Here is a 15,896-nt window from a genome sequence, read left to right on the forward strand (position 1 = left end):
CTGTCCCTCCTTCTTCTACGCGGACACGTTAAGCCCCCACCGCTGTAACGTCCATTGCCCGTGACCACCCCAATGGCAGCACCCACGCACTCCCCAGGAAACTCAACCATCGACATGGCCAGGGACGACTCCATAAAAACAAATAAAAATACAATAAAACTTTAAAACAGTAAAAAACTCCCCATCTATCCCCCCGATACAACATTCAAAATTCCACCCACCGTCCTAGCTCCCCGCCAGCCCATCACCGCACGGCCACAAATGGCGGTGACCGCGCCCCGCCCCAATCCGGTGTTGCTCTCACCAACGCCGGCAAGGGGGGGAGCAGAGAGGGGTGCGGAAACCTGCCCGGCGGCAAGATGGCGGCGCCCTCCTCTGCACCGTCGACGGCGGCCCTGGCGTCCTCCGTGCCCGGGGTGGCCCAGTGGTGGCCGCGGGAGCGGTGTCAGCTGGCCCCCGGCTCGGCGGTGCGCCTCAGGTCCGGCGGTGGTGGCAGCAGTGGTGGCAGCACGGCGTGGCAGGTGTTCCGGGGAGGGAGGGGGAGGGAGCTCCAAACCAGCTGTTGCACTGTGTCCCCAGATATCCAGCCTTCATGTAAAGCCCCATCTCTTTCAACTGGGGTGAAATAAGCATTTTCCTGAGAACTAGCTTGCCCTTTTCCCAAACAAAGAAGCTACATCAAGGGTTTTTGCTAATCTCACTCTCAGGAAGCAAGTGCAAACCTCAGTCATGGCAAGGATAAGGTTGCAGGAGTAAATCTAGAGTGAAGCTCAGAACACACAGTATACCCTAAGGCAAAGAAGCAACAGAAAGAACCTTTGAAGAGTGTTGAACCTCCAGAGAGCACAATGTTGGAGAAGAGCGTTCGTCTCAAGTCCATATCAGACTTCTGGATTGCAAAAACCAGCACTTCATGTAGCCCCTCGCACTCCTCCCCAATCAGGTCTGGCCGGAAAAGCAATTCAGGGGCTCGGAATCGGGCAGGGCCAATCTGCAAACAGCAGTAAAGATTAGCTTTGTTGTGCCTACATGTGAGATCTTGACATTTATGGCAAGGAACAGAATTTTGGAACAGAGTAATTTATACCAGCCTTTTCATGCAAGCAAAGCTAAAGAAGCTGTGATAATGAATGCTTTATGGCCCAGATAGCATTAGAGAACTGCAAAGTACTCTATTTGGGCTAAGTGATGTTCAGTATTGTCCAGAGAATTGCCAACCACTGAAAGACCTTGGATCACAAAAGATTCCAGGCCAAGCACTGTAACCTCTTAGCTGGGTACCTCCTGGCTTACATCAGGTTAGCTCTTAAGCCAGCCATGCAGAGTCAGAGCTATGTGTTCTCCATATTTAAAAAAAAATCAGTTTGGTAACATGTACCTTTATTGCAAATGGACATGGTTTTGCTTCTTTCCCATAATTTATGTCTCTTTCATTAGTTGTAGGAGGCACTGAAACCACATTAACCAACTGATGGAAATCCTAGTTTGCTCTCTCCTAGCTAGTATTGCTCATCACTTTCAAGCATATGGTTGTAAATAAAATGGCAAGAAAGAAAGAAAGAGAGAGAGAGAGACAGACAGAAAGACAGAAAGAAAGTTAGTTGGGGTGATAAATTTGGCTTCTGCAGGACATAACGAAATCTCCTACATGCTTGATCACAAGCTTGCATTTTTTTTAGGTACAACTGAGCAAGCCCAGATGACCAGCATGGAGCAACCTGTTTTTCAAAGATTATATTTTTATCCCATCTTTCCTCCAGAGCATTCTGTCTCTGCTTTTATCCTCAAAACAACCCTGTGAGGTTAGGCTGAGGGCTGTCCAAGGCCACCCCATGAGCTTCAACATCAAATGAGAATTTGAATCCCCTCCCTTTCCAACACTCCAGTCCTGACCTTACAGTGGTTTTCAGATCCCTGGATCATAGCAACAGCAGACTAGAATTAATACAGCAGCAGCACTTGCACTCCATGGAGTGCAATTTGAGTTGCACATACTTCTGTGAGTGCAACCACATTAACCAATGCTAAATAAAAACTATCGTTGATCTGTTCAATAACCAACATAGCACTGTTTTCTTTTTAATCAGGTCAGTGTTCACAAACCTCAATGGTGCTTCCATCCGGAAGGTAGTACTGAGCTTTTTCAGTTTCTAATGTCTCATCCTTTTGTGGGTTTATTGACAAGTAGCAGGCCCGCTGTGGAGGAATGGCAGAGATATGACAGACATTCAAGCAGATTCTTTAATATGAAAAGGAATACCTATGATGATGTCTGGAGGCTATGGTATTGTGCCTCTAGAATCCAATCCTATGCCTGTCTGGACAGAACATTCCTATAGCTTCTAGCATGTTCCAGCCAAGCTGATTGGAGAATAATGCAACTTGCAGGGTTTTTCTGTCTAAATATTCATAGAATTGCATCCTTTATCTCTTCGGATTTTTCTGCAGCTTTTACATTTAGCTCTTTTACACTGCAACAGGTCAGGCCTATTCAGAGTCCATTGCACCTCAGCTCACTGAAATTAGCAGGTATAAACAAACACTACTCCACGTGTAGTCCAGAGTTGTTAGAACTTCTGTGAGGACCAAGCTACCCTGAAGAAGTTCAGTGGTAGCTTGCCTATGCAAGAACTATGGGAAGAAGACCAAAACAGTGGGGACAAGCTACTGCCCCAAATCTTTGGCTCTCTTGTTAAGATAGCTCATCTTCTAGATTAAGCAATCTTGGCATTCCCTAAAAAATTCTAAGAAAGTTCTGGTTAGCTTGCTCTGTCCTTTATGTAAAACTCAAGAAATAGAAGAACCATAAATGCCTCACCCAGAATGCTACTATTGTTTGGAGATTACAGTAATTTATTTTATTTTAGCTTTTTGCTAAGGGATCATGAAATCCTGCACATCTCATACAGATCCAGTTGATCCACTTTTCAGTGCTGCTCAGATGTTACCAAATTGGGAAAAAAAAAATATCCTGGTGGCAAAATCAAGTTTGGAGATTCCTTAGCCCAGATGCAAAATCACTGTGTGAGACTGTTACCTGGAGGTCTTCCAGATCTGCAAAACACAGGGCAGATTGCCTGCAATGACCTCCATTCTGAGGGGTGTCAGCATTTCAGATTTATGTTCTGATGTGCTTGTTTGCAGGAACCGCATGGTGAAGTCTTCCCAGAACTCTACCAGTTCAGAAGATTGTGTTGAAAGTGATCATGTCAGTATGCTTCCCATATTTTATTTTTTTTTAATCCTGGTTTGCAGAAAGCTAGCATGCCAGCACAATGGGCTTTACTCATTTTTGAGATGAGTTTGCCTTCTATGTACCAAATGTTTGGAGAGGCAATTGCATTGGATTGTTGCAATCTCACACCCACTTCTGAAGGGGCTCTGTCCCAGAAAAGTCAGGGCTGCACTGCATTCTGAACATACTTATAAGTCACTTCCCTTTCTCTGAAAAGTGGTCCTTGCCAAAAGCTGAGAAAATGCAATTATGTATTTGAGCTCAAAGTCTGCCTTGAGCAGATAGTTACAGCTTCAGCAATCTTTTTCCCCACCCCTGTAATTTGAACTGGACTGACATCACCAGATGCTGGGAGATACATCCAGTGTGGTAACCTGGCCACTGCTCACAGCTCAGTCCCCTCAGAACAGAAGGTACTCCAGAACCAAAAGCCACCTCTTTTATGGTTTTGACGATCTCAAACTCAGATGATGTATGAAAGTCATAGCCTTCCTTCCGGAGATACAGGCGAAGGAACCGAGAGACGTCCCGGCCGGCAATGTCAATCCGCATGATGGAATGGGGCATGGCAAAGCCTTCGTATATAGGAACTGCATGGGTGACCCCATCCCCAGAGTCCAACACCACTCCTGTAGTTCGTCCTGTGGCATAACTACAGAAAGGAGAATGTGTTTCAGAAATATACACAAAGCAGAATTGGTAGAAAATTCACACGGCCTGATGGGCACCCAGCAGCACTTCCTAAGATAATGACCAGAACAACCTGATTTCGTGTACCTTACCTAGAGCAATGAAGATACCTTTTATGAAACAACAATGGGGATGGTAATTGTTTACTGGTTCAGATGACAAAGGAAGAAGGTTAATCTTGTAGATCTACCTTCTGAAAAAGTGAGGTGCTGGCTAACAAATGGAATACATCTCGATATAAGAGAAAAATGTCTGCTAGCACACATACAACCACAATTATTTCTAATTTTAATTTAAACCCGAACACTTAATCATTCAATAAGGTGGAATTTCCTGGACTAAGTCTTTCACAAGACTCAGGCTGCAATCCTGTGCACGCTTACTTGGGTGGTAAGTCCTGCTGAACACAACTGGACCTACTTTAAGCTAGCTGTCTCAGTTGATCCAGTTTCTCAACAGTAAGCATTGCATGTGCAAAGTAATGATCTACTTTGCAAAAACTGTTTTTTTCCTCCAAGGTAACTTCCAAGAAAGCAGGGTGTGTGAGTGAATCAGAAAGTACTTACAGGCTAAGCACAGCTTGCATGGAGATGAACAGGGCTGGCACATTAAAGGTCTCAAAGAAAACTTCAGCTGCTCGTTCACGATTCTTACGTGGATTCAGTGGAGCCTCCGTCAAGAGCACAGGATGCTGGTGGACAGGAACACAAAAGACTCAGCTGGGTAGAACTTCACCTCACCCGTGGGGACTTTTCTAGTCCTTCCTTCCAGAACATTTTAACAAACATTTCCAGGATTTGGGAGAATAGGAAAAGAATTAGCCTACTTTTCCTTTTCTCCTTAAGCCTGCCCTCCTTGTTCATCCAGAGAACAAGCTCTGGAAGTGAATGGAATGGAAACAAACTATTAAACCAAATAACTGTACATCAAACAGTCAAAGTTAGGCCAGAAAATTGCCCTGATAGCATATGGCAAGCCCTTGTCAGTGCTTAAATGAGAAGCCACCTAGGGATCACTTGTGAACTACACAGAAGATGAGAAGGATGTAAATACGAGATATCTAACAGTCTTTCTCAGCCTAGGATTACAGCTCCCATCAGTGGCTGTGCTGGCTGTTGGAGACTGTAATCCAACACCTCTGGAGGGCAGCAAGTTGGGGAACGCTGACACTGACTTTAGGGTGAACATAATTTTGTATCTATTCTCCCAGGAAGAACACCCTGGCAAAGGAAAGACCAGGTCTGCCCCAGCATTGGCCAGAGGAGGAGGAGGCAGCTCACTTCTCCCTCTCTGGAAAAAAGAATTCCAGTGGAATTCTACCTGTCCTGGGATGATAGAAGGGGGAGGAATGATGGTCTGGTCTCTGCCACAGCAAGAACATCAGCAAGGGAAGTTCAGCCTGGGCTCAGCTTGGTAAAACTGTCTGCTAACAACACACCACTTTGTACTGGCATTGTCAGACACATCACTATTTCACTTCAGCCCCTTCTCTCATACGCCTTATCTTTATTGTTTGCAAGCCTGAGATGGAGGCCAATCATTCTTTCCCTTCTTCTCCTTTTGATTGGCATGAGCCAAACTGGCAGATAATATTTGTTTGAAACACTGAACAGGAATCTATATCATATCAATAACTTATTAACTGAACAAATAAATTTAGTTAAGCAGATCAGACTTACTGTTAGTAAACTGCAAAAAAACAAAAAACCCTTTGCCAACCAAGTATTAGAAATCACACAATAGGTGACAGTTAAGAGTTGAGCCCTATCTGGAGAAGAGGGCATATCAAAACTTTGCCAAGCATCCTGTGGATTTTCCTGCACTAAGCAATATGGGAAACAAGGCCCAAGCTACAGAAATGTGGTGAGCCCTTTGAGCTCACACTTGCTTTGCAGAATTTGCAATTTGAGAAGGTGGAGTTTGTTACCGTAGCTTGCCTCCATGCTTTGGGTAAGCAAGGACTAACAGTCCAGGAGAATGGTTTGAAATGTAGAGTTGGCACCAGGAAAAATACCCTCAATTCAAGCAGAAGTGCAGGCAAATGATCTTCCCAGTTACTCTTAACCAGTTGAAGTTTTGAACCAATGAACTTTCTCTAACTTTGATGAGTCAGCAGTGGAAGTGGTGTGCCAGGGCAGGCACAAAGTACACTAGGGATTTGTGAGTGATATGAATAGATCGGCAATGATTTCTAACTTCTGATTCTCTGACAATTAAAAAGCTTTCTTCCCCTTAACTAGGCTGACAAAAAAGAACATTTGTGAATAGAAAACCAGGAGTGGATTGGTAAGCAAAAGGATTATAAGCCTGGTTCTAGTACTAATCCCAAATTTGTGGGCTGAATATGTAGACATTTGGAGGCACTCGGCTCCTTAATGCATCTAGCTCCTGTTGATGGACTTCTGGATTGTAGTAACAAGATAGATTCTGCAAGCTTGCCCGTGTTGTATGCCATACTGTGAGCAGAGAGAAGGTAATGAAAAGGCTATTCTGATTGGGAAAGAGAGAATGGAACAAAGAATGCGGGTCCAGAGGATGACTGGAGTTTTAAAAAATTGCACCAAATTGCAAAGTGGGAAGCCCTCATCTGGTTTTGGGGGGCTTATGGCTAGTTAGCTCACCTCTTCAGAGAAAGTCTGGAGCTGGTCTTTTGAGTACACATACTGCCAGATGCGTTCCATATCATTCCAGTCCTTCACTATGCCATGTTCCATAGGGTAGCGTATGGAAAGAAGGCCTCTGTGCTCCTAGTCAAAATAAACAAACAAGGCAGTATGTCAATCAGAAGGAAAGTCAGATGAACCACCTGCTGTGCTCACTGGATGATTTGGTATCTTATCACTTACAATGAATCTACTTTGTAGGAACTCCACTAAGAAATGCTCTACTGCCATTTTTCTTAAAACAGAAGCGCTCCCCACTGCAGGGGGGAATGACCTTTTAGAAGAGTAGGAGACCTATATTAATAACAAACTCTTTTCTCCCATTTAGAAACCATGAGGTTAATATGAAGATCATCACTCTGGGCACTATCCAAGCCTGCCTGTGCACTACTGCCACCCACAGCTAGCACAATGAGAAACTAGCTGTTCTAAAAAATGAAATGAGAGAAAAAAAGAGTTCCTTTCTGGAAGGAAGTTCCAGTGACCTGTCCCAAACTGGAAACTAGCATTTTCGTTTCTTTCCAGGGTCACTTTTAAAACTGCTAGCTTTCTGTTGTGCAACAAACGAAACAGATACTTAGCAGCAGCACTGGATGGTGCCAAGTAGTTTTTACCTTTCTGTCATATTGAATGTTTCAAGTTTAGTATCTTTGGGAGCCAAATGGAGAGAATTCATAATGCAAGAGGGAATGGGATAGACCTTTCGGGAACTGTCTTAGATTTGTCAGGTTTTCTCTGTAAGTGCATGTTACATATTTCGTCAGGATTAGACTAGTAAGCAAAGATGGACAGTGATTAATCTAATGTAAACTGATCTGTTGATGGTCAAACAATACACACAGCAATTTTTCGTCATACATGGGAAATTGTACAACAATAGAAACAATGCTCGATGCCCATCAGAGGAGACCTATGATCTAACAAGCATGTGTATATATTATGGCGGTGCCACTGTGCATGAATAAGACATTTGGATTTGTTGAAAGCTCCTAGTCCTCAAAATACTTCTAATCTAACCCACTGTTCTAAGCAAGCTGCCCTGTCCTCATCTTGTTATCAGAGATACCATAGGGATGACAAGGTATAAGGCTAGAAAGGATGGCTCTTTCTGTGCCCTGCGGAAGATGAAGGAGAGGCTGGAATCAATATAGTTGCCTTACCTCTGCTTTTGGTCCAATGAAGATGTCACCCTCCAGAGCTCCAGCCATAACACGAACGTGCTTCGGTCTGCCCACACTGAAGAAGGTTGTGGAAAAGCAGAGTGCATCTCTCATGACAGAAGGCACAGACTGAACAGTTCACTGCTCCACTAAAGAGAGACTATTCTAGGGCAAGGCATTGCACTTAGCAGTTGAACTGAATGGTAGCCATCTCTAAACTGTAGTACAATGAAGGAACCCACCTTGCATTGCTGCAAGGTTAATAAGTTGAGTGGCCACACAGTATAAAGAATACCCCAACCCACAAGGAGCTATGTCTGAAGATCCCAAACCCCTTTGTGTTAAGGGATTCTGCTCCAGTACATCAGCTTTCTGCAACCTGATGATCTCCACATGCCTGGAATGACAGCTTCCAGAATTTTCTAGCCATCACAGGTGGCTAGGGGATGCTGGGAACTGTGGTTCAACAAAAATGGAGGACATCCTTGGGAAAGACTGCCCTACATTCTTGCAGGTTATGGCTTGGCTTTGTCAAAGCCAATGTGCGAAGCTCATGGATCCAGCACAGATCTAAAGACCCACATTTCCCCACACATAGACATTGCACTTGATGTTAAAGTCACAGAACATCATTAACATTCTCCCAGTGGCCAGGTACTTACTAGTTTGGAAAACAGTACTTGGGTATTTGATCACCTGCAAAGCCAGCTTTAATCATACCAGAACCCTGTCAGGAGGAAAGAGAACCAAAATCTATATGAAAACAAGCCAATATTGATCATATGGCACTTCAATCTCTGTAGTATTCCACTAACAACAATTACATAGCAAGAGCAACCCCAAAACAAAGGACCCACCCAACAAATTCCACCACCAAATATATGCTTGGAAAGTCAGTGTCCTTGTGTGCCTACGAGAGAGAGCAAATTCTGCTTTCCACGCTTGGCCACAGCCTCAGACCATACAAGCAGAAGTGTTCTGTTATGCAGAGTATCCTTCTTTTAGAACCAAATATTTAATGAACTATGATAGCCCCTTGACAAGATGCAGGAGAGACTTCTCATCCAATGCCATCACATTATAGAGGAGGTACAAACAACAAGAGTATTCCAGTAGATAAAGGCCTGATATATCAGTTACAGGAGAGACAGCAAATCATATCCCTTTGTAACATAAAACACAGGCTTGCTGCTTCTGCCTGGTACTGCACCCCAACCCCCTGGCCCAGCCACATTCACTTTCACAAGCCCTTTGGGAAACAGTGAGCAAGCCACTATGTAAAGCATGAAGCAATTATCTGTTCTTTGGGCTGTTTTACTTTGCTGCTGCTCCTTCCTTGCACTCTCTCTCTTCCACAGCACCAAACACGTATTGCCTCATCATGAATCTTTTTAAGGGGGAAATGCTGATCTCACAAGTCACACAATTAGTCATTTATCATATCTTGCCTTTTTTCATGGGACTCGATCTGGCATGTGTTTTCAGCAAGCTTGCTGTGTCATGTGCCTTATTTATCATCCACTGAAATATCTATGAGAAAGAGCCAGTGTGGGGTGGTGGTCAGAATGTGGGACTGGGGGTCCAGGTCTGGGCCCCATGATGCTCACTGGGTGATTTTGGGCCAGTTGCTCACTTTCAGCCCAACCTACCTCACAGGTAGTTGTTGTGGGGATAGAATCGTGCTATGTAAGCCACCTTGGGTTCTTTACCAAAGGAGAAAAAGGTGGGAAATAGAGGCAATATAATAGTAACAATAATGGATAGAGGGGAAAATAAGTGCAATTTAACAGACTTCCTAGCTTGCATCACTACAAAGTTCCAGAGTACATGTACACCATTAACACATAACATACATATGAAAAGGAACTATATTTTCCATAGTTTCAAAGGAGCTTTAATATATTTTAAAATTTGCAAATGAAAGGCATAATCTTATAATAACTTTTTTATTTGCCCATTATTTTAAGGTTGATTAGGTTTTAATGTGGGTTTTATTTTTTTGGACTGATTGGATGCTATGCTTCATTTTATTGTAGACCATCTCAATGTAATTGGATGGTATATAAAAGCTTTAAATAAATAAATAATGTGGCCACCCACTGCAAAGAAGCCTGTTATCTTAGAGTCATCCAAGTATTCTTTGCCTTGCCCTGCCTCCATGGCAGCAGTCTAGCAACAGAGATGATTTTTCACTTTCCATCATCCTTTAAAAAAAATCACCATGTAATATGATCAAAGAAATCAGAAAACAATCTTGCTGGAGCATTTTGCAGCAGCCACAGTTCTTTTGCAAAAACTGCCCTACAAAGATTACAATAATTTGAAAGGGCATGATTGAGGCACAGATTTATGTGGGTAGATTCACCTTCTCCAAGAAGGGGCACAACTGGAATACCAAGGCTGGCAAAGGTGTTCTTCTTGTCTAGTGACCGACAGTACTTCTGTCTGGTTTGGACTGAGCATCAGTTTAACCCTCACCCAATTCACTGCACCAGACATTGGTTCAGGACTTCCACAGCCTCATTTGCAACAGTTGAAAAAGAGTGATTGAGCTGGCTTTACTTAACACAATTAGGAGACCCAGCCCCAACTTGTCACATGACCTCCCCCCAGGATTTCATACACATAGTATATGGGACACAGTATATGGGACAAAACAGAGCCCTAAATGTATGGAACATTTACTTCAAAACTATTCACATGAAAATGATCACATCTGGGCTGGGGCCTATTGGGAGGCAGGAATGGGAGGTGGAGGAGAAACTGAATTCAGATGGCATGTTCTTAAGGCTTTTTGCCCCCACCCCAATGAATTCTCATTTTTGGTTAGTTAAGGACTAGGACACTTGCGTTGTTCTCTGCTGCTCAAAATACTCTAGCAGATTGGGATTTGTAACTAGGACTCAGATCCTATGACAGTAGATATATTTAAGTATACCTGACTTTTTTCTTAAGTGACTGCATACCCACCAAGTGGAAATGCTCTCGGGAGAGCAGAAGCATCTATTGTTAGTCACACACTATTTTGCTGAAGTTTAATGACGTGCAGGCAGAATTGCCTGACTGTAGCAGAATGTGCAATTCATTCTGAAACCTTCTTTAACCACTCCAAGACTTGAAAGGGGTATTGTGTATTGCATGAGGGCATGGCCTGTTTGCTATCCTTTCCAGATCTACCTACGGGCTCATTATGTTTTTCAGCCTTCTCAAACCTGGTGTCCTCCATGTTTTAGACTTCAGCCCTCATCAGCCACAGTCAGCATAGTCAATGGTCAGGATTGCTGGGAACTGTAGTCCAAAATTCTGGAAGACACCGGGTTGGGGAAGACTGATTTAAATAAACACCCACAGGAAAGCTGCTTGAAGAGAACCTTCAAACCTCTAAACACAGGGCAGTGCATGCTGAGGGAGCACATGCAATATCGAACACTGGTTTCCAACAGCAGAAAAGCGCCTTGGACGATGGACACTTTGGTTTCCAGAAGGCAGTGCCCGCACAAGCCATCACTGCTATGCACCGCGCCTTCTTTCACCTTTCCGTAGCTAACCAATCCTATCGAATTAGGGTCGGGTCTAAAAGACCAAACAGCACAGACAAGGACCCAATAACAACATATGAACTCCAGAAAGGCGGGACAAATTAGGTCCCGAAAGGCGACTGGGCAACGCTAAATGAGTGGCAGCAGCAGGAGTTAATAAGAGAAGGAGGGTCTTCGACGGGTTAGCGTTGCCTCTCAATTAGATTCTGTTGTTCTTCGGACTGCGCAGTTCCGCGACTGAGTGGCAACGGAATTAGCCAATGAGAGCGCGCACTGGGTGATCGAGAGGAAGAAAAGAGAGCCGCTTCGCCTTGCAGGTGGCGGGGGAAGGAAGACTGAATGAGGCGGGAGGGGGCAGAGCTTTCTAGCTCCGCCGATGGGATTAGATTAGGCGCTACGAGCCACCGTGTTCACGGTAGCACTGCCCTTCCCCCACCTCCTCACACTGCCAGTTTTGAGGGGCCCAGTCAAGGCCGGACTCACGTTATCAATCACCACCGGCTGGTTCGCGATCACATCGTAGGACTCCATGGCGAGCGCCGGCTCGCCGCCGCCTCCTCCTCCTCCTCAGTCTCAGTCACAGCTAAACAAGCGACAGCTCAGGCAGCAGAGCGCATGCTCCCGACTCGAGCCGGGGCACGCCGGGAAAACGAGTCTCAGAGAAAACGCGAAAGGCCACCCCTCTGCTGGCCTTCCTTTTCTGCCCACACAGAGATAAAAATATAGAGGGATCCGTAGAATTGGGGTTGTAGTGATAATGTTAGCTCAGTGTGCAGCTGCTGTACAAAAGCAAACGCCACGTTGGGCGGAATTGGGAAGGGCACGGGAGTAAAGACTCTCTCTGTTATGCTGCCCTTATACAAATCTGAGGCGCGGCTGCACGGCCACACGTGCACAGATCGAATCACTGCAATTTCAAAAAGGTATTATAGAGTTGGGAAAAGTTTTGAGAACGAGAAAAGGGCTATTATGAATGTATATATTGTATTTGCATGCTGCCCCATAGCCAGACAGCTCTCTCGGCGGATACAGCATTTCCCCTATAAGGAATGGTGACAACAACTCAACCATGGAACTTACTGGGTGATTTTGGGCCAGTCACACTCTCAGCTCAAACTACCTCAGTGGGTTGTGAGGATAAGATGAGGGGGAGGAGAATTTTGGAAGTTGCCTTGAGTTCCTTGGAAGGAAAAAAGCAGGATATAAATTAAATAATAATCTGATATTATTTAGTTTAGGAAAAAAGGGGAATAAGGAGAGATGTGGCAGATGTAGCAAATTATACATGGTGTGAAGGAAGTGGAGAGGGAGAAAGATGATTCCCTCTCCCATAAACACTAGAACCTGGGGTCATCCCATGAAATGAGTGGGTAATCCAGACACATATAAGGAAGTACTTCACACAGTGCACAGTAAACTATGGAATACACTTCTGTGAGATACAGTTATGCCCACCAATGTGGATGGCTTTAAAAGTAGATTGGATAAATTAATGGAGGAGAAGGCTATCAATGGCTACTAATCCTGATGGCTATAGGCACCCTTCAGTATTATTGACAGTGTGCCTATAGAGACCGGTTTCTAGAGAACATGGTGGGTAGGTGCTGTTGAACTCTATTTGTGGATTTTCGACAGATAACTGTTTGGTCACTGTGTGAACAGAATATTGGACTGCTTTCTAAGCAATGTATGTTAACATTGCTAATTGGAGATGGGCTTAAATTTCCAGTTGAAAAAGTTTTAGATTTCCTGTCCAAACATCCCCAAAAACAATATTTAGGTTGCAATTCAGGTCTAATCTATTTAAATTGTCCGCTTAGCCTTAGACCTTTTCCAAAGCCACACCCAGGACTCAGTTGCATTCAGAAGTCTGCTCCATGAACTTGCATGTAGATGTGTTGCACTTTTAAATGCTCAAAACCCTTTCTGAAAGACGGACAGACCTAAACAGGTTTTATTTACGGGAAGCAAGACCCCCAAAAAAATAAAAATACAATTTTAGGCTTTGTGGGAAGGGGCTTGCTGACCAGTAATACAATAGCATCTTGAATCTCTCCATTGATTTTTCTATTCCAGTCTCACTTCTGCTGTAGCAAACAGAAAAAAATGTAAAAGGTCTATTCAAACTGGAAAGTCAAGGGATTGCTCTTCTATTTTTTTTTTAATATCTCTGTGGTGTGATGTTTCTTCCGCTCTTCTAAGTCTCTGCTGGAGGGATATTTTTACAGTTCATTGTGGGACTTGTAGTTCCATTGTGTGAAGGCTCTAAGAATGGGTTCTTTGTGCAAGCATGCTAAGGTTTTATGAAAAGGCAAGTTGAAATTCCATTTTAGAAATATACTGATAAACACTTTAATATATGGAATGTCAAGCCTGTCTGTATGCTATGCTGTATGCAGCCCTTTGTGTGCACACACTCTCTCTAGTGTGCATTCACATGCACTCTTTCACACCATCAGCAGCAGCTCCTTAATCCCAAATGGAGATGTAAATAGAGATCCCGAAATAAATAAATAAATAAGCAGGGGGGAGTCACAGTAAGTGCAAAAAGAGCTCAAGATCTTAGTGGGTGGGGGAACAGCCAAGTTGCTCCTGCATTGGAGTCCTCTGGAGTAATTGTGAGAGGTTTTAGCAGGATGGTGGGAACAAATAGCTTGCAGTGAGCCTGACTGTCAAGTCCATAATGGGTTGTTTGGGCAACAATCAACCCACAGCTTATTGCCAGGGTGGTTTAATGTGGTATACAAATACACCCTGGTTCTACAGTAGCCCCTTCACAAAGCAGACACTTCTATAACAATGCTTGATTAAAGAGCAGGAAGCAGAGATTAGGAATAGATTGGTAATTCTTACACTGGAAGGATCTAATAGGCAGAGTCTCCAATGATTCTTTTAACTTGTTCATAAATGATCTTCAGAGGTGAGCAATGAGATGGCCAAGTATTTTCATAATACCAAAGTAGAGAAGAGGGTAAAAAGAAAAAGGGATTATGAGGAACTCCAAAAGGATCTCTCCTAAGTGGATGAATGTGCAATAAAATGACAAGTGTGCTTTAGAGCTAATAAATGTAAAGTGATTCACATTAGGACAAAAAAATCCTAACTTCATTTATACGCTGATAAGATCTGAACTGGCAGTAAATGGCCAGGAAGGGGATCTTGAGGCTGTGATGAATAGTTCAATGAAAATGCCTGAATCCAGCTATAAACATTATACAATAAGCATGGAAAAAGGGAGAAAACAAAATAGAGCTCCACAGATAATGTCTAGAAGGTTACTGATCCATTTTTCATCATGGAGTTGATGCCCGAATAAATAGGATATAATTATAGGCTGTCTTGCAGGAAAAATACAGGATATAATTATAATAAATCAAATCAATAAGCAATGGAACTCTTGAAGGCATGCCTGTCAAAATGAGTTAAAAACAAACATGCAACTAATATGACATGCTTTAGGTACATTTTTTGCTTTTTCAGTGCCATGGCTAAGTTGGCCTTTGAAAAACTGCAGGTAGATTATATTAGAAGAGCAGTGTATGAGTAACACTACCAAAAGCCTGCTGTGACAAAGCACCCTGTGTGTCAGCCATGCTCCCATTTATCCTGCCTGTCCAGGCACATAGTCTAAATATCAGCTGCTTCAGAATAGAGGCTTTGCTCTTTCATGCACTCCCATAGAGTGAAGGTAAGCAACAGGCTCCCTTCAACCCTATGCCTTCCAGTTATGAGGCTTTGGGACAGCCACCTTCTCTCGTCTGGATACTTAAAAAAAATACAGCATTTTAAACTGCTCCATTTTTATGTAGCTTCCAGAACCATGAACCTTACCTGACTGAGGTGTTGTGAGGCCAAGATGGAGGGGGAGTGGGGAGAAAGGAATCACGTGGATGAGCCTCAGCTTCTAGGAGGAAATGTGGGATAATAAATAATTGACTCTGAGAAGTCAGTCTCATGGTCCCCCTTCTTATTTATTCTTATGCTTAGTCCCATATAGCAATTGAGAGACCAACAGGGCCCTCGGAGGGAGTGAATATATTTGTTCTGCTTGCTTATTTTTTGTTACATTTATATAGCAGTCTATAGCCAAAATTCTCTACGACAGAAGAGGCGCTTCAGACCAATAAAAGTATATCCTGCGATACATATTTGTTTTCTTATTCAGCCTGATACTGGCCGGGGGATAGTGACTCGCCCAAAGACACATAGTTGGCTTTCTGGCTGGGAATATGAATTCAAGTTTTCACAATTCGAGTCTGACACGCCAACCACTACACAGCATTCTGGTTCTCTCTGAAACAAAAGTATTTACATGATTTGATCGCTCAAAGAAGTGGAAAAAGAAATCTATCAGAAACTGAGCATGGCGAGGAGGAGAGCGAAATAGAGATGCCTTTTCCCCCGACTCCGCCCTCTCTGTCCGGGCTGGAAGGAGACTGCAATAGTAGGCACCCGTCGCTAGGTGTCAGACGTGAGCCTCCGCGAAAACAGGGCAAAGGCCGTGTGGAACCCAAGGCGGGCTCGTGTCAGTCCCGATCGTCGCCGTTTTGTGATTGGCGAAGACGTCTGCCTATCGCGAGGGTGGGAGGGGGCTGCTGGTACCGCTGCT

The 15,896-nt window shown here is 43.8% G+C and overlaps 2 protein-coding genes across 8 annotated transcripts in view; one reads left to right on the forward strand and one right to left on the reverse strand.

The window, feature by feature from the left end:
• Nucleotides 1–9,360, forward strand: part of MFSD13A (major facilitator superfamily domain containing 13A) — a 34,974-nt gene extending 25,614 nt beyond the window's left edge. Inside the window, exons 8-9 of one of the 4 annotated variants that reach the window (XR_006415453.1) lie at nt 3,145–3,208; nt 6,166–6,595. Coding sequence is in view for 3 of the 4 variants with exons in the window: in XM_044437514.1 (XP_044293449.1) it covers nt 1,680–1,801 (122 nt within the window). In the remaining variant the exon portion in view is untranslated. Of the gene's footprint in view, nt 1–1,679; nt 2,106–3,144; nt 3,517–6,165; nt 6,596–6,916 lie in introns of those variants that run through there. The other 3 variants (XM_044437533.1, XM_044437541.1, XM_044437514.1) reach the window with 3 other exon arrangements.
• ACTR1A (actin related protein 1A) overlaps nt 1–11,869 on the reverse strand; it is a 20,852-nt gene extending 8,983 nt beyond the window's left edge. Inside the window, exons 1-8 of one of the 4 annotated variants that reach the window (XM_044437567.1) lie at nt 11,771–11,869; nt 8,411–8,475; nt 7,749–7,824; nt 6,547–6,672; nt 4,492–4,616; nt 3,671–3,887; nt 2,104–2,196; nt 817–991 (exon numbers count right to left, since the gene is read on the reverse strand). In XM_044437567.1, coding sequence (XP_044293502.1) covers nt 817–991; nt 2,104–2,196; nt 3,671–3,887; nt 4,492–4,616; nt 6,547–6,672; nt 7,749–7,824; nt 8,411–8,475; nt 11,771–11,818 — 925 coding nt within the window. In that variant the 5' untranslated portion in view covers nt 11,819–11,869. Of the gene's footprint in view, nt 1–816; nt 992–2,103; nt 2,197–3,670; nt 3,888–4,491; nt 4,617–6,546; nt 6,673–7,748; nt 7,825–8,410; nt 8,476–10,113; nt 10,888–10,929; nt 11,213–11,770 lie in introns of those variants that run through there. The other 3 variants (XM_044437594.1, XM_044437577.1, XM_044437585.1) reach the window with 3 other exon arrangements.
• Nucleotides 11,870–15,896: the final 4,027 nt, after the last annotated feature.

The sequence above is a fragment of the Varanus komodoensis genome, unplaced genomic scaffold, assembly GCF_004798865.1.
Source record: "Varanus komodoensis strain SLA01 unplaced genomic scaffold, ASM479886v1 scaffold1, whole genome shotgun sequence".
NCBI classification, from domain to species: Eukaryota; Metazoa; Chordata; class Lepidosauria; order Squamata; family Varanidae; genus Varanus; species Varanus komodoensis.